This window comes from Ambystoma mexicanum, chromosome 4q (assembly GCF_040938575.1).
Source record: "Ambystoma mexicanum isolate Mex_15411 chromosome 4q, UKY_AmexF1_1, whole genome shotgun sequence".
NCBI classification, from domain to species: Eukaryota; Metazoa; Chordata; class Amphibia; order Caudata; family Ambystomatidae; genus Ambystoma; species Ambystoma mexicanum.
In genome coordinates this window covers 270,878,940-270,904,987 of record NC_090928.1, presented here as the reverse complement: position 1 = coordinate 270,904,987, position 26,048 = coordinate 270,878,940, and the positions used below count along the sequence as shown (strand labels likewise).

General features: G+C 46.0%; 1 protein-coding gene across 1 annotated transcript in view; it reads right to left on the bottom strand.

Moving 5' to 3' along the window:
- Positions 1-11,189: 11,189 nt before the first annotated feature.
- The window catches only part of CCN6 (cellular communication network factor 6), a 245,756-nt gene continuing 230,897 nt past the window's right edge, over positions 11,190-26,048 (bottom strand). Inside the window, exon 5 of the mRNA XM_069607851.1 lies at positions 11,190-11,850. Coding sequence (XP_069463952.1) covers positions 11,569-11,850 — 282 coding nt within the window. The 3' untranslated portion in view covers positions 11,190-11,568. The remainder of the gene's footprint in view (positions 11,851-26,048) is intronic.

The window sequence follows — 26,048 nt, the reverse complement described above, 5'->3', positions numbered from 1 at the left end:
TGTGGTCGAGGACCTATTTTAAAAAATGGCATATTTCATTCCACTTAAGGGGCTCCCGAATGCTCCCACTCTGGCAAAGTTATTTCTTGAAGGCATCGTACGGCTCCATGGGTTTCCTTCAGTTTTGGTCTCATACCGAGGTACTCAATTTGTATCTAACCTCTGGAAAAAATGCTGCTCTATGGCCCAAATCGACATCCGGCTATCCACCAGTCACCATCCCCAAACGGATGGTCAAACTGAGAGGACAAATCAGACGCTCAAGCAGTATCTGCGTTGCATGTTACACCAAGCTGAAGGAAGCTGGTTCGACCTATTATGGATAGCTGAATATGCTTATAATAATTCCCTACACACCAGCACTGGGCAGACACCCCTTTATACCATGTATGGCAGGCACCCACATACTTCTGAGTTGGACATTCCGACAACCCTGGAAATGCCAGCAGTAAAAACCTTGCACACAACCATTTCCCAAACCTTTAAAAGGGCAGCTGAACACCTACTTCAAGCTAAGAATCGCCAAAAGAAGTTTGCTGATCAACACAGAGCAAAGGCCCGCAACTACCAAGTGGGAGACAAAGTCTGGCTGGCGTCTAAACACATGTCCATTAAAGGAGCCAGAACTTTCCGTCCAAGATACCTGGGTCCATTCACCATCACCTCCTTGATAAATCCTGTGGCGGTCAGACTAGCTTTGCCGTCAAACATGCAGATTTATCCTGTGTTCCACGTGTCTCTCCTTAAATCTGTTCAACCTGGGACCCGGGTAGCAACGCCACCGCAGCCAGTAGTAGTCGCCGGGGAGCCAGAATTCGAAGTCAAGGACATCCTAGATTTAAAGTACGTCAGATCCAAATTATACTACTTAATAGACTGGAAGGGGTATGGTCCACAAGACAGGACATGGGAGCCTTGTGAGTACATCCATGCACCTCGCTTGCTTAGACGATTTCATCAAAACCATCCAACCAAACCAGGACCAGAGAGAAGAGCCACCTTGAGAGGGGCCTTGGGGGGAGTGCTGTCATGATTCCTGCCCCTCATGTCCTCAGCCCTCCAAGATGTTAGGCTGGAGCCAGGCCACAAACACCTACATGGCCCTCAAGGGCCTTTCCATCCCTACAAAGACCCACTTGGAGTCAGACTTGGCGCTTGTGGCACCAGACTCACTCACTCCCATAGGATAACATTGGGGATTGGACTTGTAGTGCATTGATGGGGACAAGATGGATGCCCCCACATATTTTGGTTCCCAGAACTGCATGTGCGGTCTAGTCTTTTGGGTGTGGTTCAGCCCAGAGACACCTGGGATACCCATAGACTATTTAAGCCACAACCAGGCTGAGAAACATGCTTTGCGTTTTCTGCACCTGCAGCGTGACACTCACCGTGTTCAGATCGGTCTCCAGTAGGCCTGCATCTTTCTTCTGCGCTCAGCTCCTGCAAGAACAAGAACACCGTTAGGAACAGCCTTACCTTGCTGCGCTTCTGCCCATCATTCATCGCTCCTTCTGTTCTGTGGGCATCTTCGGCGGTGTCATTCCCATCCCGGCACGCCGCTTCCTAAGGAAAAGGGAAAGGAACAGAAAAAAGGCATTAGTAAGCATTCTGCAAATCTTTGCTTATTTTTAAATACTGTACGAGCTTCAAACGCTTACCTGAATCCCAGCTGCTCTGGGGGAAGTCTGTCTCCAGAACTGCTCATCCATCTGCAAGAGGGAAAAGACACTCCAGGTTAGCGTGGAAACATCTAGAGGCGCCGCATACCGCGCTTATCCACCGCATTTGTTCTTCATAACTGGCATCCACGCTGAAAACGTCGCAGCACCTAAAAGACACAGAAAAAGAACTCAATACAATGCAAATACGAAAGGGGTGCATCGCGCATCGCGCTCTCACTCACCTTCAGCGCAACTCATCTCAGCAGCACGCCGCCATACCCGGACGCCGGCCATCATCTAAGGAAGGAAAGGAACGAAGTTAGAGAACTGTTCAAAAGACTCATTATACTTACCTGTCGGACTCTTGCCAGTGAAGTAACTAGGCAGCAACGAGCCCGCATCAATCAACGCGCCCCTGCCCTGAAAGCAGGACGTAGAGCACACTATCCAAGAAAACAAGGTGAGCTGTGGATCAAAGGGAAGGGTTGTATCCCGGGAAGAAGGGGTTCAAGCAAACAGACACAATAGCGAGTTAAACTCTACCAATCCTGTGTTTCAGTCCCAGTCTCCAGTCGAATAGCCTCTAGGGAAGGGTTTGAGGTCGTAAGGGGTCAGAACAGGCTGAGTGACGTCCCCGTGGATACCAGGTGAGCGTTACACGCAGCAGTCTGGATGAAGGTCGTATTGCCCAGAATGGCGAGGGTGACTTATGCCAGGCCATGAGATCGGAGCTCTGCCAGCATCACTAGGCTCTCCAACTGCTTCGGGGGAGCCGATCAGGTCTCTGGTGTGAGCCGCGTAACTGCGGTTCTGCTCACACAGTCCCACAAAGAACTGGGTCAAGATGGTCCTCCAAATACGCCCCAGCAGCTCTTCCACTTGCAGATGACAATAAATGCTTGGGTCATGCCATTCAGCGTTATCCCGTTCTCCCCTAAGAAGTAGCTGAGATTCAGGTGGCCATCTTGGATGTGAGATTGAGAATGCTCCATTTGCTCAGATATCCTTATATTTGTGTACTATTGCTGTTTGATCTGCTCCTGCGCTAACTCACATACCTCATAAAGAGTATAGCCTGACCTCGACCCATGATACCTTAAAGATGCAAAGTGGGTATACCTCTTGGGCTGTGCCTGGTTCACCTTTATGACTGGTAGCACTACTGGTTTAGTAGTGTGGGGATGAGTAGGAACTGTATCCACTACTCATTGCCCTAATCCTGCACAGCAGTAGTAATTTCATCACGCGGTGTCATCCACCTAGTTACGGATAGACCCCTTCCTATAGAAATTATACAGGTAATGACTTGATGTAAATATGAATAATTATCACCCGGGAGGCGATGTACTGGCATTTTACAAATCGAATCTAGGTGTGTGTGTTTTCACATCGTGTTTCCACTTTCGGCAGCACTGCTTTTTATTCCTGTTTTAAAAATTGTATTTAGGTTGGTGTGCTCAAATCTTGCATTGCACTGTTTTTCCTGATTATTTTAAAAAAACAAATCTAGGTGGGTGTGTTTCACATCTTGTTTCCACCGCCTACTGCAGTGCATTCCTGTATTCCTTACTCTCAATCACTTCAAACCTGCTACTCCTGGGGGACTTTAACATCCAATTGGACTCACGTGGCACAGCATCCACTCTCTTCATTGACCTCTGCACCTCTCTATCCCTCTACATTCTCCTTTCAGGTCCAATCCACTCTATGGGACACACAGTCCAACCCACTCTATGGGACACTCTCTGGAGACCCTCATCCACTCCGACCTCCCTCTCTCATCTCCTCTCGTCACCCCTCTCTCTTGGTCTGACCACTCTCTTCTCTCCTCCCACCTGGGTCCCTATGGCCTTGTGACAACCCCTCAAAAAGCCCTGCCAACCTTGTTCTCGAACATCTGTCTGATGAAACGGGTGTCCGCTGCTGCCTTCACTTCCACCTTTAGCCCCCCCTTGCCCTCCCAACTCTGACACTACCACTGACTCTGCTCTCAGCAACCTCCACCCGTCCATCACCAACACCCTTGACATTCTTGCCCAGTCATGAGGATGCTCCTGAAAAACGCCTCTAAGCGTAACACTTGGTACGACTCTGAACTTGCCGACATAAACGAAAGTGCAGAGCTGCAGAACGGAAGTGGCAAACCTCAGGTTCACCCTCTGCAAACTGGCCTGCTGACTACTCCAAAGGCATTACAGACTCGCTATCCGTGCCAGGAAAAGGGCCCACATTCAGGCATGGGTATCTGGCGCATCCAACAACACGGCTGAACTTTTCCAAATCTGCAGGGAACTTGCCAACCATACTGCAGTATCTTCCTCCCCTACTCATTCTCAGGCCCTCTGCAATGCACTTGCCACTCACCCACCAAAACACAGGATATCTTGAACAGCCTTGTGACTCTGCCAACCCATCCCTCATCCCCTTGCCTCTCTTGGCCGCTCACCCTCCTCCTTCGCCCCGTCTCACCAGAAGAAGTCACCAGAGTTGTGAACTCCATGAAGGTCTCTTCCAGAAATATCAAGGACAACATTTGCACTCTTGCCCCTGCACTCTCTGATCTCTGTAACCACTCCTCTGCTACAGATTCTTTTCCATCCACCCTCAAGCACTCCCTTGTGCGCCCCCTCCTTAACAAAACGTCAGCAGACCCTTCCTGTCCAGCCAACTACCGCCCCATTTTCATCACCCCCTTCCTGGGGAAACTGCTTGAGAAGTTGGCCTTGTCTCAAATTAACTCTCACACTGAACTGGTTGGTGGTCTCCACGACCATCAATCTGGATTCGGAGTATCCAGAGGCACGGAAACTGCTCTTCTGAACACCCCTGAAGAACTGCTTGCATCCTTGGATTCCAACTCCCCTGCTGTCCTCATTCTTCTTCATCTCTCCTCTGAATTTGACACGGTCAACCACTCCATACTCATACAAAGGCTCCATGACACCCTTGGTATCTCGGAGCAGGCACTGGACTGGCTGGCCTATTTCCTAACTGACCGCTCATCCCAAGTCATCATGGGCTCCTTCTCCTCCCCTACTTCCTTCTCCACCTGAGGCGTCCCCAGGGCTCTATTCTCTCGCCTTGGCTCTTTAACATCTACCTTACTCTAATGGCAAAACTCATCTCCTCCTTCTCCCCCAACTTCCAGTGCTATGATGATGACACACAACTCTTCTTCAAACTTCCTGTGGAGGTCCTTGCACCGTCTATAATCCCTGACTGTGCCTCTCTTCCATCCAGGCCTGGTGTACTTCCAACAATCTCTGCCTCAATGCCAGCAAAACAGAGATCCTTCCTATTGGGACCCCAGCACCCTTCACTCTGGCCTTTTTTTGATGGGCTCTCCCTCTGCTCTCTCTTCTGAAGCCAGAAACCTCTGAGTCATCTTCGTCGACACCTTCCTCCCTCATACTCAGGACATTGCCAAGTCCCACTTTCAGCTCTTCCATCTGAAAGGAGCTCTGCCTTTTCTCACCTTCCCCAGAATCTCAATGTTGCCCAGGCTCTGGTTCTTTCTAGGCTTGACTATTGAAATGGCCTCCTCCTGAATCTACCTTTGTCTACTCTGCGACCCCTTCAGCTAATCCAGAATAGGGTAGTGAGACTTATCCTTGGCCTAAAGCCCAGGGACCGCATCTCTCCTGCCCTACAAAGTCTTCACTGGCTCCCGGTTGCTGCACGGATCAAATTCAAATCCCTCTGTATCATCTACAAGGCTGTCTGGGGCCGGGGACCCCACTATCTGTAAATCTGTCTTACTAAATACTCCCCCTCTAGACCTCTGCGTTCCTCTGGCACCATTTCCTTGCATGTAAAGCGGTTCGCTAAACAGAAGGGAGGTGGTTGATCGCTTTCCTCAGCAGGCTCCCTTCTTTGGAACAGCCTCCCCCTCACTCTTGAGCAGGACTTCCTTAAATTCCGGAAGAGCCTCAAGACCTTCCTCTTTACCTCTTCCCTCCTTGTCTCCCCTGCTAATCGCACAGTGGCTTCATTGGTGTGCTGGGCCCTTATGCATCCTTGGGGCCCTGACCTCCCACACTTTATCATCCCAGCTGCTGTCGATCCTCCGTTCTTTCCCCGGCTCACCCTCCACCCTTGGTTGCTTGCACTTACCATACATTGCACTTCACCTGGTGCTCACCCATGAGCGCCTCAGCACCTATCCCATTTCCTCTCCCTTCTGCACTTGCACATTTTGGACACTCACACGGCATAGTAAGTTTGTCTTCCCCCTCCCTATTGTATTCTCATATTTATTGTTGTTATGTACTGTAATTTGTAATTATCTATCCTCCCCTGGGGCCATGTGGGTGCTTTGAAACAGTATTTGCTTCCTGTGTAAGCGCCTAACAAGCGAACAATAAATAAATAAAATATAATCTTCCTGCAAATCAGATAGCTCAGAACACAGGCTTCATGTCGTGGTATTGCCCATCTTCTGAGACACTAAACTTCCGAGCCCCCAAACAGCTGGTAGCCACCATCTTGCCTCCCAAAGAAAAGGGCTATGCTTATCCGGTACACCCTAGCTTACCCTGCTCTAAAATCATGCAAGGGTGCTAATAGCTATAATTCCCTTGGTAGCGGATTGGGGGCATTACCAATTAGGTAAATATTTCCCGGGCCCATGTTAAGACCCTTGTGACTCATGCCCTGGGACATTACCTGGACGGTAATGGCCCCCTATCTTGGAGTTATTGCTTAAGTAATTGGGATAGACAAGAGTCTTGAGGAAGTCAGCAAACAAATCATCAGTGTCACATTAGATTAAAAAGGGACCAATTTGACTCTTGATCGTCTATTTTTCATTGAAACAGGACATCTATATTTGGACCCCACACCACTACATTCATGTGATCCACAAGGACGGAGTGGTGTAGACTGATGCAGGTACATCCAGCAGCATCAAGGGGCCAGAATATCCTTCATGCAGCAGCTGCAGCTGGTTGCCTTTTGAATCCAAAGAAGCTAGCTCCATGTCTCTACATGGGCGAAATCCCAGTAGTCTGAATATTTCTGTAAAAGCTGTGCAATTGAATTAAAGCACATTTGTCAAGAACTTGTTTGGAGGTAAGAGAACATTCGTTATGGGGTATATGTTGGCACATACAATGCATTCCAAAGAGGTCTATTAGTACTGATGGTACCCAGGAATGCTTCAAGGGTTATGGGATAGTGCATTTGCCGAATAAGCAATTATTGATGTCCGTGATGAGTGGAGCTTTGCATTCCTTCATTACAAAGGAAGGGCACAATTCATGAGGGCAGGTTGTGATGTTCACATTTTTTTGTTATAATATCCTGTATTATTAATATTCACTGGCACACATTTGAGGGGTTCTCAGGCTGTGTGTTTATGATGATTGCTGTTAGAACGTAGATGGGTGTGGGTTTTGCGTTTGTGGAAGCTTTCAAAATAGTGGGATCCTGCGAATCCTTTCTCGGATAGAGACTGTTTTGTTCATAAAATAGCCCTGTACCTGCATGCCAGAATTTGCTGTTTGCTTTGGGTTTGCTGTTTGCTTTGGGTTCTCAAAATCAGCCTTTGAGGAATTATCGGTCTCATGGATTTGCTTGGTGTGAAAAACTTGTTTGGCCTCGATTATGGTGGGCTTAAATCATTTGCAAGCTGACTACGACATGTCACAGTGAAAGGGGGCCATACATCTTTATGTCATTTGCTTTCAGTTTGGTGGAGTTCAGTTTTCATAATCAGTTCTCTTATGTTATGTTCTGGCTTAAACCAATTTAGTATTTAAATGTACCACTGTGTCAACTGCAACAGCCATTGTGGTGTTATAAAGAAGCGCCTTGTCTGCGGCATTTGTAATGTAGTTGGCCGTCAGGAGGTTTGCACTGATTAGAGGAGCTAGGCGAATGACACTCAGTTTACGATTAGCATTTTAAGAGGTGGTTCCTCTCACATTACTTTTATTGGTCAGGCAAGGATCACACTCTAGACTGAATACATGGGCTAAGTGGGATGTCTAATCTATTGGTATGTACTGACTATGGGGCTCAATAATTCTATGGGAGAATATTTAATCCAGGTTTTGACCCATTCTTTGTGATGGAGCATGAACAGATTGATCAAAGCCCAGGTTACTTAGAGTGGACCGAAGATCCATGACCTTTCTTTCTTGCTCATCACTGAATGCTAGATTCAGATCACTGATGATGAGCAGGTTGTTAGATATGTAAGTCGCATGCATAATACATGTGAATGGTCCTCTCGCTAAGTTTTGATTGGGAGCAGAGGGAAGTCTTGTTTTTGGATATATTCACTTCTATCGGCCACATGGAAGGGCAGTGAACATGTATTGATAAGTGCGCATTTCAAGCTATTTATAGACCTAAACACGTAGATGAGGCCATGAGATGGGTAAAAGATTTGGAAAAAAGTTGTTAAGCGGGAAGGGGAGAGTGGCCTGATGGAACATAATCCGAGAACCCTTTGGTTCCAGGAAAGTCAAGTCCAACGTCTCTCTATTGGGAGCCGGCATCTTGGAGGTCAATGATCTAGCTAGAGGAGAGGAAGTAGGAGAGCATGTAAGTGGGTGCTAGTACTTGCTTTAGTAGTAGTGCTCCTTCATGAACAAGGGGCATCTTTGTAAATGTACAGTTCATAGTGTCTCTGCTTAAGGCTGATGAGGTTACAGGGAGGTGGAATGTCTTAATGTAATGATGGAATAAAAGGTTATTGGAACAGTGGCTTTTATGGTTATTAGGTTTTATTGTGAATAGATATACTATTGTATTTTTATGGATTTTTTGTATTTGTTTTTAAGGAGAATATCTTAAAAATCTGAAATTGAATATTGTGAAAATGTGATGTGTTCTGTATTTGTATTTGTATGTTTAATGGATCTTTGCATCCGAATAAACTTTTTTGACTGATAGATTAATGTAGTTGGTGTCTTTGTTGCACATAGTTAAGAGTCCCTTATCTGGAGTGAAGGTGAGGTTGGTATGTCCATCATCTCCATGTCAAAGTCAGAGGCATGCTAACTTAGTATGTTGGTACATTTTTAGTTTTTAGTTGTCAGTGGCATATTTAGCAGGGGGCATTGGAGCAGGTCACAATCATCTATAATCTAAAGAGGTAAGAAGCAAGGTGTCCTATTCAAGAAGGTGAAAGGCTCTGGCTCACCCATGGGAGGTCTGTTGGAACACATAGGACATCAGACAGAGAGGCGGTTTTGATAAGAGCAATGTGCCATCTCCCTGTGGTGTCATTGAGGCACTTCGGAAATACAGGAGTCTTTGTAGCCTGTTGGGCTCACACTGATGGTCCACTTAGGCCGTGCCTCCTACAGGAGCCCAAGACATGTAGTGTAGGACATGTAGTGAATTAAGTCAAAGAAAGAGCAAAAGAAGAAGGCTTTGCATACTGCCTAAATTGCTGGCCTACATGCCGGTATTTATTTATAGCTACAGAAATCCTGACTACTTGCTCAGAATGACATAAGAGGCTCTGACAAAGAAGCAACAACGTGCAAGGAGCAGATCAGAACAATATACATAGGACGAAACATGAGCAGATTACTAGATTTTGGAACTCTGTGGCAAATGCCTAGATGTTTTCCAGAACTGAAGCATTTTTGTAATTTGTTTGTGAAAGTGTAGATTAGTAATGAGGTTGACATGTCTCGCTAATGTGATGTGTTTGAAGTTGTTTTTATTTTGTTAATTAGAATTACAGTGGGCCTCATTACAAGTGTAGCGCTCTGGAAATAAGGGTGCCGGTAGCAACGTACCGCCACACTACAACTCTGCCTGAAGGGGTCATTGGGCCTGGCAGGTCTGGTCCGTTAGCAATGGTCCTGGTGCTTCCGTCTCCCCACTTTCATGAACTCCATGGGAATGGGGAACAACATTTTCCGGCGCCTGACTTCCCGAAACGCCAGGACTTGTAATGTTCCGGTTGCACCAGGATATCAGGTGCTGGAAAAGGGTTACTGCCAGACTCGTAATGAGGCCCACTGAATTTGCACAGTGAGGGCCTGATCACGAGTTGGACTGTATCCCGGCTGTAATACTGCCTGACTGTAATACCCTTTGCACTCATACGGTCCGGCGGTATTACTGCCAGATCACGAGATGGGCGTTAACGGTAAAACCCTTATTTGGTCCAATGGGGCATTTTTGGCGCTAATACTGCGGGCTAATACAGCTGGCAGTAATACCACCAAAAACAGGGCGGTAAATGGGATTTTCACCTCTAGAAAAAAGCTGGAGGTAAAACAGCCCATTTAGCGCCCAACTCCTGATCGTGCCATTCCTTAAATACAGCAGTAATACCATTACCGCCGCATTTAAGGGCTACAGCTCAACTCGTGATGAGGCCCTGTGTTTTGTTTCTTATACATTTCTTAACCCATTTAAAAAAAAGGCACTAATCATTTTTTACTTCTTAAAAGTAGGAAGCTGGTTTGTACACAGTGGACCTACACTAAGACTGAGTACAAAATAAAGTTTTGCATTAGACCAGAATTATAAAAAACAAGGAGTGTCTTTGAACATTTTGTTGTCCTTTTATCTCAAAAATAAATATTTCCTAAACAATTCAATTATCTGGTGGTGCCCCACAAAAGTAAATCAGGAGATAATAAAAAAAGAATTCTATTGTATACGTTTTCTAAAAAGTATAGGTTTACAGTTTTTATTGATAGTTGTGCTTTTTTTTCAACGTTTTTACTAATCTTTGTTAAATACATTTATTTATCATTTTTCCGAACAAAGGGATGTTTTTACTGTATTATTATTTCTAGATGTTGTATGGACTGCGTAGGTACTATACTTTAATATTAAATTTGAGCGCTACATTATTGCATGTACCCTGACCGCCACGTAACCGAACCAGCTTGACTCTTTGTGGATGGGAACGAGGCATGAAAATCGTTTAGGGGGTGCTGTGGCAGCAAACATTATACCTATGTCACTGCTGGTAACTTCCTTTAACTGTTTTGTAACCACTGTGATTTATACAAACCTATCTAGTGTTATTTGTACTAATAATTGAGTACCAAGTGATATTATTAAATAAGATTTACTAAACATTGAATATTTGTTTGTTTATACAATATTAATTGGGCGTGCAGGGGACGGGAGAGTTCCACAAAGGTGTGGACTTCTGCTGTTTTTCAATTTAGCTCTACCTGGTATCAATATTTATTATTATGCATCATCAACTTTTCCACAAAGTCTGTCCTTTGTGAGGCATATAATTTTGGTGACCTTACAATTCTGGGCTGGGCTGATGGTATAGGTAAAACTGCAAGCCAGCCAGCTGCCATGATCTGAAATCCAAAACATGGCACTGTGTCACACTCTGAAGTACAGTGTTGTGGAGGTAGGAATCTGTGCAGTTAAACCTCAACCCTTCTTCTCCACTTGGAACTGGACTACAAGAGCATGCATAGGAGACGGATACATACACCTACTCAGGACTGCTGACACCCTGAAACCTGTTTCTTTGCTGGACTGTTTCCCTTACCATGACTCCCCAACTCCCTTTTTCAGTCAGCACTTTGAACCAGCTTTATTGGCATTTGCTCTTTACAAGCCCAATACAATAAAATGTGGGGAAAGGTGGGACATCTATATGCAGAATACGCCAATATTTCATGAACTGTTCAGACTCTGGCCTTTGTGCAAAGACTAGCAAGGGTTGGTATGAAAACCTGTATTGCAGTAATGCCTTCCCTGGCCTTTGTTGGATACGCTCTTCAACGTGTATGCATAGTACATACTCCTTAAGCCTTTTAAAGTGCTGTTCCTTTTGTTCTCCTTTTCCATTTTACACAAAATATTGGGTGTGCAGAGACCGTTCACATATCTGGAGTTTTGACATCAGGTAGCATGTTGTGATGTGGTACACAGAGGTAGCACATAAATGGACAAGTCAAGCAAATTTAAGTTCAGAAAAAATATCTCCGGGATCAGTACACATTTTCTGACAAACACAGGAGGTGATCCACATCATCTTCCACTTGAAGGAGCCTTCGTTGGGGCAGTCGAACTGCACGGTGATCATGCGGGACTTGTTGGGAGTGCAGCATCTCTTGTCTGTGCAGAAGCCGCAGTACGTCGGTTTGTATGTCCGCGTGGTTGAACACTCGGATAATATCAGCTTTTCAGGTTTAGATGCTTGGAACATCGGCTGACATGTTTTGCCTTTGGGGATCTAAAAAAAAAAATGGTTTCAGAAAATGATTGCATTGCAGAATTAAGCACTAACTAAGAAACATCCCTTTTTAAAGGGATAACTTCTCAATTGTTTAAATAAGGGTATAACAGTAAATGATCTGATGGGATGGACATATCGTATGAACACTGTATAAAAAAACTATAATCATATATATATATTAATAACAATGGGTTTGTACGTATGTAAGTCAAACAACTTTGTGTGCCAGTCAGAATCAAACATTTTGGGATTTGTGGACAGCAATCAATACAATTCGTATATAAAGATGCAGTACAAAATAAATAAGCAAAAGCTAGAAATATTTGTAACATAAATATAATTTTATGTCAAAATTGACATTTTTAACATTTCAAGTGCATTGAGTGGAGAGGCAATGCCTGCTCAAGGTATATTTTCCATCTTTGGTTTTAATAAGGTTACTCACCGTAGTGACCACCTTACTCCTAGTCCATAGTCCCCTTTCCTCCATACTTATGGGACATTCCTCCGTCCTGTGGGACGGGACCGGAGCACTTTGTAAAAAGCATCAAATTGTTTAAAAAAAATGTGTCCTTCCTCTCTTTTTATGCGGGGTACCGCACGCGGCCGTACCCCCACCCTCCTTAGCTCCGCCCAGCACATCGCCCATCAGTCCTTTTCTAACGCCAGGTCAGAGACCTTTAAGCAATAATAGAGGAACCTTATTAGAGGGGACGGCGGGCGGGCGCATGGAGGAAAGGGGACTATGGACTAGGAGTAAGGTGGTCACTACAGTGAGTAACCTTATTATACTACTGCGTCCCGTCCCCTTTCCTCCATACTTATGGGAGATTCCCAAGCACTCCTCACAGGAACTACAGGTGGATGGAAACCCCCTACTGAAAAACGTTTTTCAGCACAGCCTGGACAAACTGAGAATCAGATTTGGAGCTCAGGTCCAAACAGTAATGTTTACAAAAAGCCGATTGGGAGAACCAAGTAGCCGGGGCATAGGAGTAATAACTTACATGGCGTCGGGAGTAACACTTGAAGATCTGCACATACTTTATGGTCTGCTGAAAGAATAAAATACATACATGCTGGTTTGCAATCTTTAAAGGCCAGCATGCTTAGGACTGGGACAATGCATCTCTACACAAGAATAGAAAATATGATTACGTTGTTATAGGTGCAAAAACACTGTTCTCCGCTACAGCGGGCCTCCTAACTGTTACGGTTCCCAACGCGAGTCAACTTAACCTCACTCAGTGAGCAATGAACCAACCAACATAGCCATTAGTGATTTGGAAAAAGTAATTTTGCAGCCCAATCACAAGGGGCAACATCCTGGATTCCTTGTAAATAGATATAATACTTAAGGGGTCAAATTCATTGAAATAGATGATGACTGGCTAAAGCAATGAGAAAGGCGCTGGATGCCATTTTTAAACATGTATTAATATCCTTTAGCCAAGGCATTGCATTAGCATTATTTAAAGTTATATGGCATTTAGATTTAATTGTGTTAAAAAGACTTTTATGTCTGCACTCAGAGAAATACTGTTCCAAAATCGATTGCTTTGAGAATATGTGGTATGACCATATTGCGGCATAGCATTTTTCTACCCTCAATATCAAAGACAACCTTGGCTTTTGGATATATAGTTTTATATATCACGGAGTGGACGATGAGTGTCAGTCCTGAGCTGAGCCTGTAACGCTGTGGACCTGCCTTGAGAGTCTGTCTCTCATTTCCATTGTGACTCTGTGCTGTGTGCTTGTGGGAGGACCCACAGCATAAAACCGGCTCCTAGCCACGGAGCGGCCTGGGGTGGACGACGAGTGGCAGTCCTGCAGTCATGGCTGTCAGAGCCATCAGGCCAGTGGACCTAAATGCGTCGACTAAAGAAGACGAGGAAGGCCGCCGATTAAGAAGTTCCTGGCTGCGTGTAAACACACCCACTGTCCATTCCGATGTGCTCGCAAACACGCCAGAGCTGAGACCTGTCCTCAGCAACCCCAACGAGGCTGACTCAGTTCCACCTTTTCCAACCTCAGTACATATATTCGGATCAGTGAGCGGCACCCAAGCCCCGGCGCCTCCACTGGTGGAAAAAAACAGGGAACAAGAGAACCACCAGCTTCCACTTACCTTCCCGCCAGGCCAGCCGCAACGACCTCCGGCGCTCAACTTGGATCCACCCTGCACAGAGCGCCAATGCAACCTGTGCCACACGCTGGCGGCTCTCGGAGGAGGGCCGCCGCCCATGTGGGGAGGAGGGGGTGTCCGGGGTATGGGTGGAGCGCAGAGGATGAGGGCGAACCTGCTCATGTTGCACCGGAGGTGAGAGCGGCCGGGATTGAGGAGCCTGCTCCGGATGCCCTGCAGGAGCTGGCCACGCCTCCTTGGCAAACTCCAATACAAGTGGAGGCACTGATTCACATGGCTGCAGAAACAACTTTGACCAACACAGGAGAGCTGAATAGAATACCAGCCTCCGAGGTTCCCATCATAGCCCCGAACTCGAGGAAAAGACAAAGATTGCCGGATTCAGTATCCTTGAAAACAAAGAAAACGTTAAGGATCAACATGAAAAACCAACGAAAAAACAACCTCAAGACAAATGTCCAGTGTTCTAAAAAACCACTGGTACCAAATTCAACCACACATTTGGTTGCTGAAAAACAGGCAAAAAGAACTGAGGAGCCACCTCCGAGGAACTTTGTGACAAATTACTTTCATGCACGAGCAAGCTCCAGATCGGAAAACAGACACCGCTCACTTGAGCTATCCGACATGGAAATACTCGAGGCCATTAGAGAATGTTTACCTTTTTCGAAACAACGTAGGCTGGACCCCAGCATAACATACCCGCAGAACTCAACACTGCTCCCGAGTTCTGAAGAAAGGGAGTGCGTGACAAAACCCCAAGAACTTCAAGAGAGGGGGGACACAGTGTTCAATCACCCCCAGCCTGTGGCAAAGGCTTTGGTAGAACTGAACGACCCACATCCCCTGCCAAATAAACAGTCAGATCTAAACAAAGGGAATGAGATTGGGAAACCAGGCTCACGGGCCACAACTGAAGAAAATCCACCGTTACCCCAGAGGGAGCAGGACTTGTTGCCAGATGTGGAAAATGACATACTCAAAAACACACCTGCCCTGCCAATCAAACAGCCAGATCTAAATGAGAGGAACGATCTTGGGAAACCAGGACCATTGGCTACAGCTGAAGAAAATCCACTGTCACCCCAGAGGGAGCAGGACTCATTGCCAGACGCGGGAAACAACAAACTTAAAAACAACTCCCTCACAACTGAGTCCAAGAAAAGAGGCTCTTCCCCGCCTGCACCACAGCTGAGAGAGCTGGACCACGGCACGAACTTAGAGAACTCACAAACTCCACTTAACTCGGCAGCTAAACGCTCCGTGGAAAGTTGGAGGCATCCTCAGCATTCCCATCAAAGCTTCTGGCTGTCCGACCATCTCCAGTCCTCTCCGGATGCGACTATGAACAGAAGAAGTTCTCTGGACACAAATCGGCTCGCTAAAAGCCATCGCCCAAGCGCGACAACGTCCAGAAATGACTCCCCAACGAGGAGACCTTCAGCCCAGCAAAAGTTGCCGAGCTCGTTGAGGACCCCCAACAAAAAGACAGATTTACTTCCAATTATGTCAGCCATGACGATAGCTTTAGCGCCATTCATGAAGCTGTATGAAGCAGTGGCAGACTCCTTAAAAGACCATACAACTTTGCAAGCAATGATCCATAGCAAGGTCATCTTCTTGGAAGCTTACATCATGGGTTTGGAATCAAGGCAAAAGACCTCAGCGTCCTGCCAGGAACAGCTCCTTAGAACAGGGGGTGGTCTGTAACACAACAGGAACACAAACCATCACAACGATTGATTTAACAGCAAATAAAACAGACAACGACGGACCTATTGTGCAACTGGCCACTGAAACCACAAGGCGATCAAGCGTTAACCCAGAGAAATCATGCATAGCCGATTATACGGCAGATCCCCAGAGTGGGTCGCTAAAGGCACTGACCACGTCCACAACCACTCGGATGAAATCAACTATGCTTCCGCTGGAAAAATCAGGCACTCAAACGATAGAACCAATTTTTCAATTTTTCACTCAGGCGCGAAGTAACAAAGAGCAAAAATCAACCCCAGTGCCTTTTTTAAGCCTCCAGCCAACCAAAACAGCGGGGAATGCGAAAAGTGATGAGGTTTCGTCACCCAAAACCATCAACGACTTTCTTGAAAACGAGCCTCTGATGAACCTAAGTCAACACTTATCAGATCAATCGATGACACAATCAACCACGGAGCAAAATTCCACAGCATCGACAAAAACAACTACTAACACACCAGAGGTCAACTCAGGTGAGAAGGATGAGAGCTGGGCGAGATACCATCAAACACTTGAGGACAGGTGCAAAAGAACTAACAAAAGAGTAAATTGGAACCAAGAAACTCTGAGGCAAGTGACCCAAAAACACCTGTCGCAAGCAACTGAAAAAGAAACCAAAAGGGAAACAAAGAGGGCTCTCGACGAACGGGCCACTGTAAGAGCTGGAAGGTAGAAACAACGGAATTCACCTAGGCACCACGTCCACTCAAAAGAAAAAACTAAGAAGAGTCAGAGATACGAAACTCCTCCAAAGCACAAAGGCCACCTTGGTAAAAGAGACAGCCCATACAACCCATCTCCCCCTCGGAACCACAGCAAAGATAAGATCAACATGAGCAAAGAGAACGAATCGGCGTCCCACCATACACTTAGGGAAACAAGAGAAACTGGCATGCATTACAGATCCAGAACCCAAATTTACAATGAAAAACCAAGAAAATGGGAGCAGGCTAAATGGATAATCAAACTGACGCAATTTGAAGAAAACAACGACAGGATTACACTGAACAGGTATTCAGTGTTAACAATCTTTAAACACATCCGAAATCTGGGCCACATCAAGTCAGAAGATCTCCTAGTGGTGGAGCCCAGCCACAAACATAGGAAAGCAAGAACTCATCTATACATTGCTTCAAAAACACTAAAGTGTACCATCAGAGACAATGTAAATGAACTTCTAGGGATGGGATACGAGCTAAGTGTATACCCAGCAGGCAGTACGTCAAAGAGACCAGCTAGCCACGACGAAAAGAAGCAGCAGTAGTCGCTCAACCACAGCTCTAGCAAACATCCCTACGAGACACCCAGTCGTCGGGGGGGACGCGACAACCAAAAATCACAGTAATAAGGAGAAGGAAAGCGGCAGGTCACCAGAACACGAGAAGATAAACAACAACCGCACCACGCCAATAAATAAGGAACGTGAGATACCAATGCCAGTCCTGACAAGCCGGCCAACAAATAATCAACGAAACAACAATAGCAGGCCTGGAAAAGAAAGGGAAACAAAAAGAGACTATACCATCACTAGATCCATCTCACAAACGGTACCAAATCAAAAAACAGATAGTGAAGCATCAAAAAAATGTGTGCCAATGCAAGGGCTGTGGTCTTGGCTGCCAAAAGCCCTAATGTCACAGAAACAAAAATAGCAATCCACCGACCTTGAGTACACTGACCAAGAAAATCATCGCCCTAACCATCTAGATCAAACTGTTAGGATGTGCTCATGGAACACGAGAGGGTATTCTCACCTGCTAACCCCCGGCGATATGGACATCCGGACTTACGACATAATATGCCTCTAGGAGACCTGGCTGACAGAGCACCCTTCGATGCGAGGGTACGAGCTAGTGCTGGTCCAGCAAAAAAAAGGCCTGTTAGGACAGCCGTCATCTGGGCTGTTGATCGCTTGTAGGAATGGATGTGGGATCCAACTGGAACAGACACTGATCAGCAACCAAGCCATTCTGATCGTCAAAGCATCATGGACATACCAAGGAAAGAAGAAGTCCACGTAGGAAAAAACAACACTAATAATAGCAAATACGTACCGGAACCCGGCTACCATGGACACAACTGTCTACTTGGAAATGGTAGAAGAAGCAATAGATGAGGCCCTCGCAGGCACCGGGCACACCACTTTTTGATATGCAGCGATCTCAACGCTACTTGTCTACCAACAACAGGAGCCGAATATGGTCAAGCTAACAAAACTGTCGCAGGGCAGCGTGGGAAACTGTGGATACGGTTGATGGATTCAAGAAACCTACACAACTTGGACGAGGCCGTCCCAGACTTAAACCGCCCACCGTTGTGGAAGAGAAACGACACCAAGGCCACGCTCTACTACATATTTGTATCAAAATCAATACTGTCAGTGACCAAATCTTTCGAAGTCACCAGAGTAAATGCCAGCGATCACAACCCCCTCTAAACTACTTGGTGCTCAACATCTCCACCTAGAGACCACATGAAAGCTCAGATCGACAGCAACGCACAGGGAAACAGAGTAAAACTGTCGGCTACATCAATTAAAGAGCTGGAAAGTAGATTTAACATCATGACCAACACAAACTGCCCAAACAAAACAGACTATTTACCATTACTAACAACTTACAAGAAGACCTCGACCTTGAAGCAGACCTTCAGAGAGCAACCGAGACACGTGTTCGACAAAATCTTGGTAGATAAGCGACGAGAACTGAGTAAATCCAACGTAGGGCAAAAATCATTGCAACTCCGTCAGCATTCAAAGAGGCAGAAGCCGCCTCAAAGCTTTACAAATCCTGGGTTAAAACTCATTGGTTGAACCTCTACCAACAGGACTCCGAAAATATCTTAAATACCATAAGCGGCAACAAAGCAAGAGAATTTTGGAGCCTTTTGGGAACAACATTTAAGGGTTCAGAAAACTCTACAACAAACAACATGGGCGAACACACTTGGATAATGCATTTTAAGACCTTGTTCCAAACTACAACAACTACAACAACCTTCTGCACTAGAGGGGAACCTTCACCTTGGGTAAGAGAGGATGACCAAACCGAGATATTAGACCGTATCAAGTCCCTGAAGAACTCCCAGAGCTTCCGGACCAGATGGAATCACCAATGTTGACCTAAAGACGCGACCTAACGAATGGGCGAGCCTCCTTAGTAAAATCTTTGGGAGATACGCGGACTTGAAAACCATCCCGCCATCATGGAGGTCAGCAACAGAGGTCCCAATATTTAAGAAAGGCAACAGAAAAGACCCGGCAAACTATCGACCGATTGCGCTACTGGACGTAATGGGGAATGTATTTGGCTCCCTGCTACTAGATCAATTTAAGAGCTCGGCACAAAACACACCTTGTGAAAACCCATTTCAAACGGGATTGAAGAAGAACATAGGCATCTACTATTGAACGTCCTAAAGAACAAAGTTTTGGAAGGGGGGCTCGAATCTTCATCGCATTCATCGACCTCACTCAGGCCTTTGATCGAGTAGAAAGATTGTGACTGTGGTCAAAGCTTGAGGCCTGGGACTGCCCTTCTGCCCTGTTGGACCCGATCAAAACCCTCCATACTGACACTAGTATGCAAATTCGCCTGGACCTACTGTCAGCCGCGATTCTGACATCGCGAGGTGTAAAACAAGGGTGCCCGTTGGCTCCGGCCCTCTTTCTGGCATTTATGGGTGATATCCAAGGCTCAGATGCAGAAATAAGAACATTTCCACCAAAGCTATGTAAAACAGCAATCACAAACTTACTCTATGCAGATGATCTAGTTCTGCTAGATCATACACTGATTGGGCTACAATGCCAACTTACAAATCTACAAAGTTACATCCAGGGAAACAACTTGGAAATGAATGGGAAAAAAAACAAAGTTCTTGACGCTTGAAGCAACCACAAGAAAGAGAGAAAAAACATGTTTAACCCTCGAAGGAACTCCCATTGAAAAAGTTCTATATTTCAAATACTTGGGGGTTATCCTGGACTCCACAAAGCAAGATCGTGCAATGCAAGACTCACTAAGATCCAAAGTCAACAAACTGGCGGCACAAGGCAGAGCCATAGACAAGAAATTTGGCAGATACTCTATGGTCCCAGTATTGGAATTCTATAAAAAGAAGGTGACGCCTAGATTAATATACGGAAGTGACGCCATGTTAAACCTACCGACGACCATCTGGCCAAAATTGGAAGCAACATTTTGGAGGAAAGTCCTCAGTTTGCCAAACTCCACTCCAGCTGCTTCCATCCGTCGAGAACTAATCTTGCCCTCCTTAAAAGGAGCTGTAAAACAGTCTACATTGATGTTGTATAGGAAGTGTCAGATGGCAAACCCCCGTCAATTTACAACCTAATAAGCCAAGAAATGGAGAGAAATGGCAGCAAAAGGCTATCAATCTGGAAAAGAGAAAACATTGAAATACTGGAATCAATAGAGTGTGATGAAGACACATTAATTGGTAACCTGGGAACAATCCTATAAAAAAAAAAATAGAAAAATTGAAAGACCAAGATTGGATAGCCACACTGGAAGAAGCAGAAAAATACAAACTAACATCACATCTCCCGCCCAATACAAAGAAACTAAATGAGCTGCAACAATACATCAAAAAATGTCCAACCAAAAAGGGGAGAGACTTGCTCTTACGTGCCCAGTTAAATTTGCTTGAACCAATGAGATCCTGGCCATCAGATGCAAGTCCCCTTTCAACCAGTGTCGCTTTTGCAACACAACAGAAAAAGAAACCATCCGACACCTACTTCTAAAATGTGCCAGCAACCAACATATAAGAGAACATTATCTAAAACACATCTTCTCGGATTTCATTCTCTCGGACGAACCGACGTGTTGGGCCCGACTGATTGGTAGCGACAAGACACAGTGGTTACTAGCAACCTACAACATTCTTCAATCCATCAACCTGCCGAGACCTTAGCCAATCAAGAGGGCCCATTTTAGAAAGACCTTCAGAGAAATTTCCAGGATGGACACCACTTAAAAAAAAACAGCCGACACATATTTTGTAAAAATCTTTTTTTGATTAAACACAAATAAAAATAAAAAATAAAAATATATATATAGTTTTCTTCCCTGTTCATAACTTTATGTTTCCCCAACTTGGGGATGAATGCTGTCGGTTTCTGCCTTAGTCTAATGAGGCACCAATCTCTTGCCATGTATTTATACAAATATTTTGTAATAATCACTGCTTTTCTGTGAGGACTCAAAGTTGAGTATAGCAGTTTCTTCTTTGGGATCTACTTCCAACAGTTGTTGTCATTTTCAGGGTTATAGGTACCAGAGGATATAGGTACAGAGGATGGAGGATACGTTGGGGTTTCTTTCCCATCATACATGTCCAAAATACTTATGGTAAACCGGTTAGTCCTCTTGGTAGGTGTGATAGTGGTATCTATAAATTGCCACAATCTCCATACGTTCCTCATTAGATGTTTTCACACTGTACCACAAATTCTCAGGATCTCTGCAGACATAACGTTCCATTATCCTGGACAGGTTGGCAGGCATATAAGTTTTGTGGCGCTGATGTCTCTATCGGAAGAGAGGTAGAAGGTGAGCTACTATATAAATATATATATTTACCAATAAGCCCAGGATTTCAAAGCAAACAATGCCAATAATGGCCTGCCAGCCTAACCCATGTACCAAAGGCCATTACTGGCCTTTTTATGCAGAACGCAGGGCTTATCACTGTTGGCTCCCTGGGATTCTATCTGGGGTGATAATAGTTTTTTAATGGGAAATTGCAGCCACGATGAACGTTATGCCGAATTTCCCATAAAATAGCAAAATAAGATGGTGGCCACACGAAATAGCAAAAGAACTAAGTCTACTCACTATCTCCATGGCTTGTTCAGGAATGTGCTTAAGAGCATCAAGTGAGACAGAGATTGAGCAGCCAGGTAAGCGGGAGGCTGATGGGCACTGGAGACTGTGGGGGACTGGAGTGGTTCATAGAACTTAGAGGATGGCAGGAAGGTGTGATAAAGAGGTACAGGGAACTGGCTGCAAAACATTGGGGCCAATTATTGGAGGCACATAGGTAGCCGAGTGAATGCGGGTGGTTACCGGCGAATTCCATCCACGTTCCCAGCCACCTAATCGTCCAGACGCTTCCCCCTGTGGTGCTAATTTTATAAATTCCCTTCTTGGTGTCCATACTGAAGTGGATCAATACCCACCTGCTTGCTGAAAGGCTGAGGTGATGTTGATGGTTTCTTTCAAAAAAGATCAATGTTGTTTTCTAATCCATCATTATATGTTGAAAGGGAGAGATTCTAGGAACTGCTCTGAAATAATAGTTTCCAAAATGTTGGCAGTGTCAGCAATGGGTGGCCACTCGATAAGAAGGTTTTTCGGGTGATAATACATCTGCCCTGGTGTTTCATGTAACAGTAGCATGACTCTGCTGAATAGATATACCTTAGCTTCTTCATTCTCACCGAGCCATTCCAGAATGAGCTTGTCAAGGACTTGAAAGTTGGTATCCCCTCCGGGATTTGTGTTTTAATAGGCAAAATGCAGTTCTTTGTTCAAAAGAAGTGTAATATACTGGCCCAAAGACTCTTCCTTTCCAGCCAACTGGAAATCTGTACCAGTTGTTCAAAGTGTGTAAACAACCAACCCCTAGGGCTTGCCCCTTTATTTACCTTAGCAAGACTGAGGCTGGAACAGTGGGATACATTTATCTATTTTTACTTTATTCGGCAGATGCCATTCAGTACACAATAAAACAAATCAAATTGTGGCCAATCAGAACACAATGTGATAACAATAATTCAGCCAAGATAAATCAATTTAGAAACAAGTACACATGATCAATACATAGAACAACTAATACAGGCATTTAATAAAAAACATGCTGGTTCTGGAGGCTGTGCCAAAAAGGTCTAGAACCAGGATGTGCCTGTAATAATAAGAACACATATGATATTTTAACATGGTACTGTAATTTCTATGTTTGGTGAAGCTTTCGAACTTCACATGCCAAAGTCAGCACCTATCAAATATATAAAGTGTCTCGTGCTTTTTGACTAGCATGATATCAAAGCATATAAACAAGTGCTAGCAATAGGGACATATCTTTTTTTTTTTAAAATTTTTTTAAAATATATTTTTATTTTATATAAACCAAACAACAATACAACAGAACATAAATAAACACATTTAACAACAAAAAGCACTGCAATCCCCATCCCTCCCCCCTATGAGCCTGTATGGTGTCCGCCATCGGTATCCGCCGCGAGCGGAGGGGCGTCGTCGCTCTCAGGTTCAATTTGAGCCAACCCTGTTCCAAACAGCTCAGCTATCATCAATTTCCATGCCGCGAGGGAGCACATTTCCTCCTCCTCCCCTGCAATACTGGTATCCCGCCACACCGCCGTCTCGGCCTCCGCCCATTTTTGGAGATCCCTCCACCAGACCTCCACTCGTGGCTTATGACACTCCTTCCATCCCATGGCAATCCTACGTTTAGCAAGCACATAAGCCAAATCTTTCAATTTCTCAACATGTCTGAGTTTACGCGCTCTGGGATATCCCCCCAGTAAGCAAGCCCAGGCTGAATCCACTTTGAGCGTGATACCCTTTCCTGCCAGCTTCTGCGCCACTTCACCCCAGTAGCCTGCAATTACTGGGCACGCCCAGAACATGTGTATCATGTCTGCATTCTCCTCGTCACACTTGGGGCACGCCTGGCGTCCAGTGTCCCGAAATTTGGATATTCTCAAGGGGGTCATGTATGCCCTGTGCGTTATATAAAGCTGTATTTGCTTAAACCTGGCATTCCTCGATACTTTTTTATGATACCCCAAGGCACGCTCCCACAACCCATCTGCCATCGGGGCCCCCAACTCTGTTTCCCATTCCAGTCTCAAGTGCACTAAATCACTCCCAACCTTTGTCATCAACATCTCGTACAACCTAGAGACCTCATGCCCGCCCTCCGATGTGTCGTATAGTATCTCCACCGTGGCGTCCGGTTCATCGGCCAAGGCAGTTTCAGGCCACCTACTCCGGATCTCCTGCACTATCCTGTGATATGTTACATATTGACCCCTGTGCAATCCCGACACTGCCTCTAGTTCTTCGAACTCCATGATGGTCCCATCCTGCCAAATATCTCCCATGGTGACCAACCCCACTGACTCCCAGTATGTCCGGATGATTGCTCTGAGCTGCCCGTCTCCTTTCGCCAGTGCGACCAGTGGTAACTGCGGCACACACGGCAAAGGGTTACCCATCATCCGGCAGGCCCGTCGCCACATGTTCCGTCCCAAAGTTAGCATTCTAGGACGTTCCCTCATGCATGCATTAGTCACCCAGATCACCTCCCGCAGATAAAAAGGGGAACAGTCCCTCCCAAACAGCCTGTGTTCAGGGGTCTCGTCGTCAGAGAGCCACCTGGACACATATTGCAGCTGCGCTGCCACATAATAGGCCTCAAAGTTCGGCAGTTTAACTCTGCCCTTCTCGTAGAAGTTCTGCAGCTTCCACAGTGCGACTCTGTTACGCGTGCCGTGCCACAGGAATTCCCTGCAAACACTATGTAGCCTCACAAAAAACTTCTTAGGTATCATATAAGGGATGTTGTTAAAATAGTGCAAAAGCCTGGGCAGTACCACCATTTTAAGCATAGCTCCCCGGCCCATCATCGCTAATGGCAATCTTTCCCAGAACCTCATGCATTTCTCGATCTTCCCCACGGCAAGTTCAGTGTTGTGCTTGTGTTCATCCTCAGTCGTGTGATACACGTCTATTCCCAGGTATCGGAAAGAGCTCGTCGCCCACGGGATCTGCAACACTGGCAACCTCTCCACCAGAGTCCCCACATAGCCACCCAGCGGAAATAGGGTGGATTTCTGGGGGTTTACTGCTATACCGGACAACCAGGCATACCTCCCCATCACCCCTAAGACATACTGCAAATTTTCTTCTGGATATCTCAGGTATAGCAGCATATCATCTGCATACAGGGATATAAGATGACACTCTCCTCCTACATCGATGCCGACCGGGTCATATTGCTGCCGGAGGTAAATTGCTAAGGGTTCAAGGGCCAGGATGTACAACATTGGGGACCAGGGACACCCCTGCCTAGTGCCTCTGCCCAACTGCCATCTCTCTGACACCACTGCACCCGTGCGGACCCTAGCCAGTGGTGCACTGTATAGCATCTCGGCCCACCTAATGTAACCTGGTCCCATCCCATACCATCCCAGTGCCGCCAGCAGCCACGGCCACCGAACAGAGTCGAACGCTTTAACCGCGTCCAATGCCACTATCGCCATTTCGCCATCCTCACTACATCCCCATTCGACCACCCTGTGGAGGCGTCTGTGGTTGTGAGTAATGTTCCTGTTTGGGACATAGCCCGTCTGGTCAGGGTGGATCAACTTGCCGATCACTCTCCGCATTCTAGTAGCCAGGACAGCTGTCAGGATCTTGCTGTCCTGGTTCAGCATCGACAAGGGCCTGTAGGAGCCATAATCGTGTCCCGGCTTATTTGGCTTGGGGAGCGGTATTATAATCGCCTCCCTGAGTGACTCCGGCAGCCGTCCTACCTCGTACGCTTCGTTGAGCATTTCCAGCATGGGCGGGAGCACTTCCTCTGCATATACTTTATAAAATTCACTGGGGAACCCATCCGCCCCTGGGGCTTTGCTGGTGGGTAACTGCCTCACAATCTCCTTCAACTCTTCCAGGGTGATCGGAGCATCCAGCTCCTCTCGCTCCTCGTCACTGACCCTGGGCAGGCCTACGTCTTCCAGCACTTCGTCTATCTCCTCCTGGCTGCCCCCCTCACAATCTTCGTATAAGACCTTATAGTATTCCACGAATGCCCTGTTTACGCCTTCTTGGGTGTCCGCCTCCTCACCCTTTTCATTGATTACCAATCTGATCGGGGATCGTGGGGTCTCGCTCTTGTACAGCCAAGCTAGAAGTCGGCCCGTTTTGTCTCCCCCCGCATGCAGTCTCTCAATATACTTCCTATAGTTCAGATTACAGAGCCTGTCCCAATGTTCCGCACACTTCTGTTGCAATTTGGAGACCGCCTCCGTATCTATCCCACCACCTTCCAGCTCCTCCTCCAGCTCAGTCTCAGCTCTATGCAGATCCGCTAGGACTCCCCCCATCAATCCCTTGGACTTCGCAATGGCGATCCCCCGCATTACGACCTTAAAGGCCTCCCATAAGGTGCCCGCCGACTTAATGCTACCTGTGTTCACCTCAAAATAAGCAGTTATCTCCTCCCTCATATCCTCTCT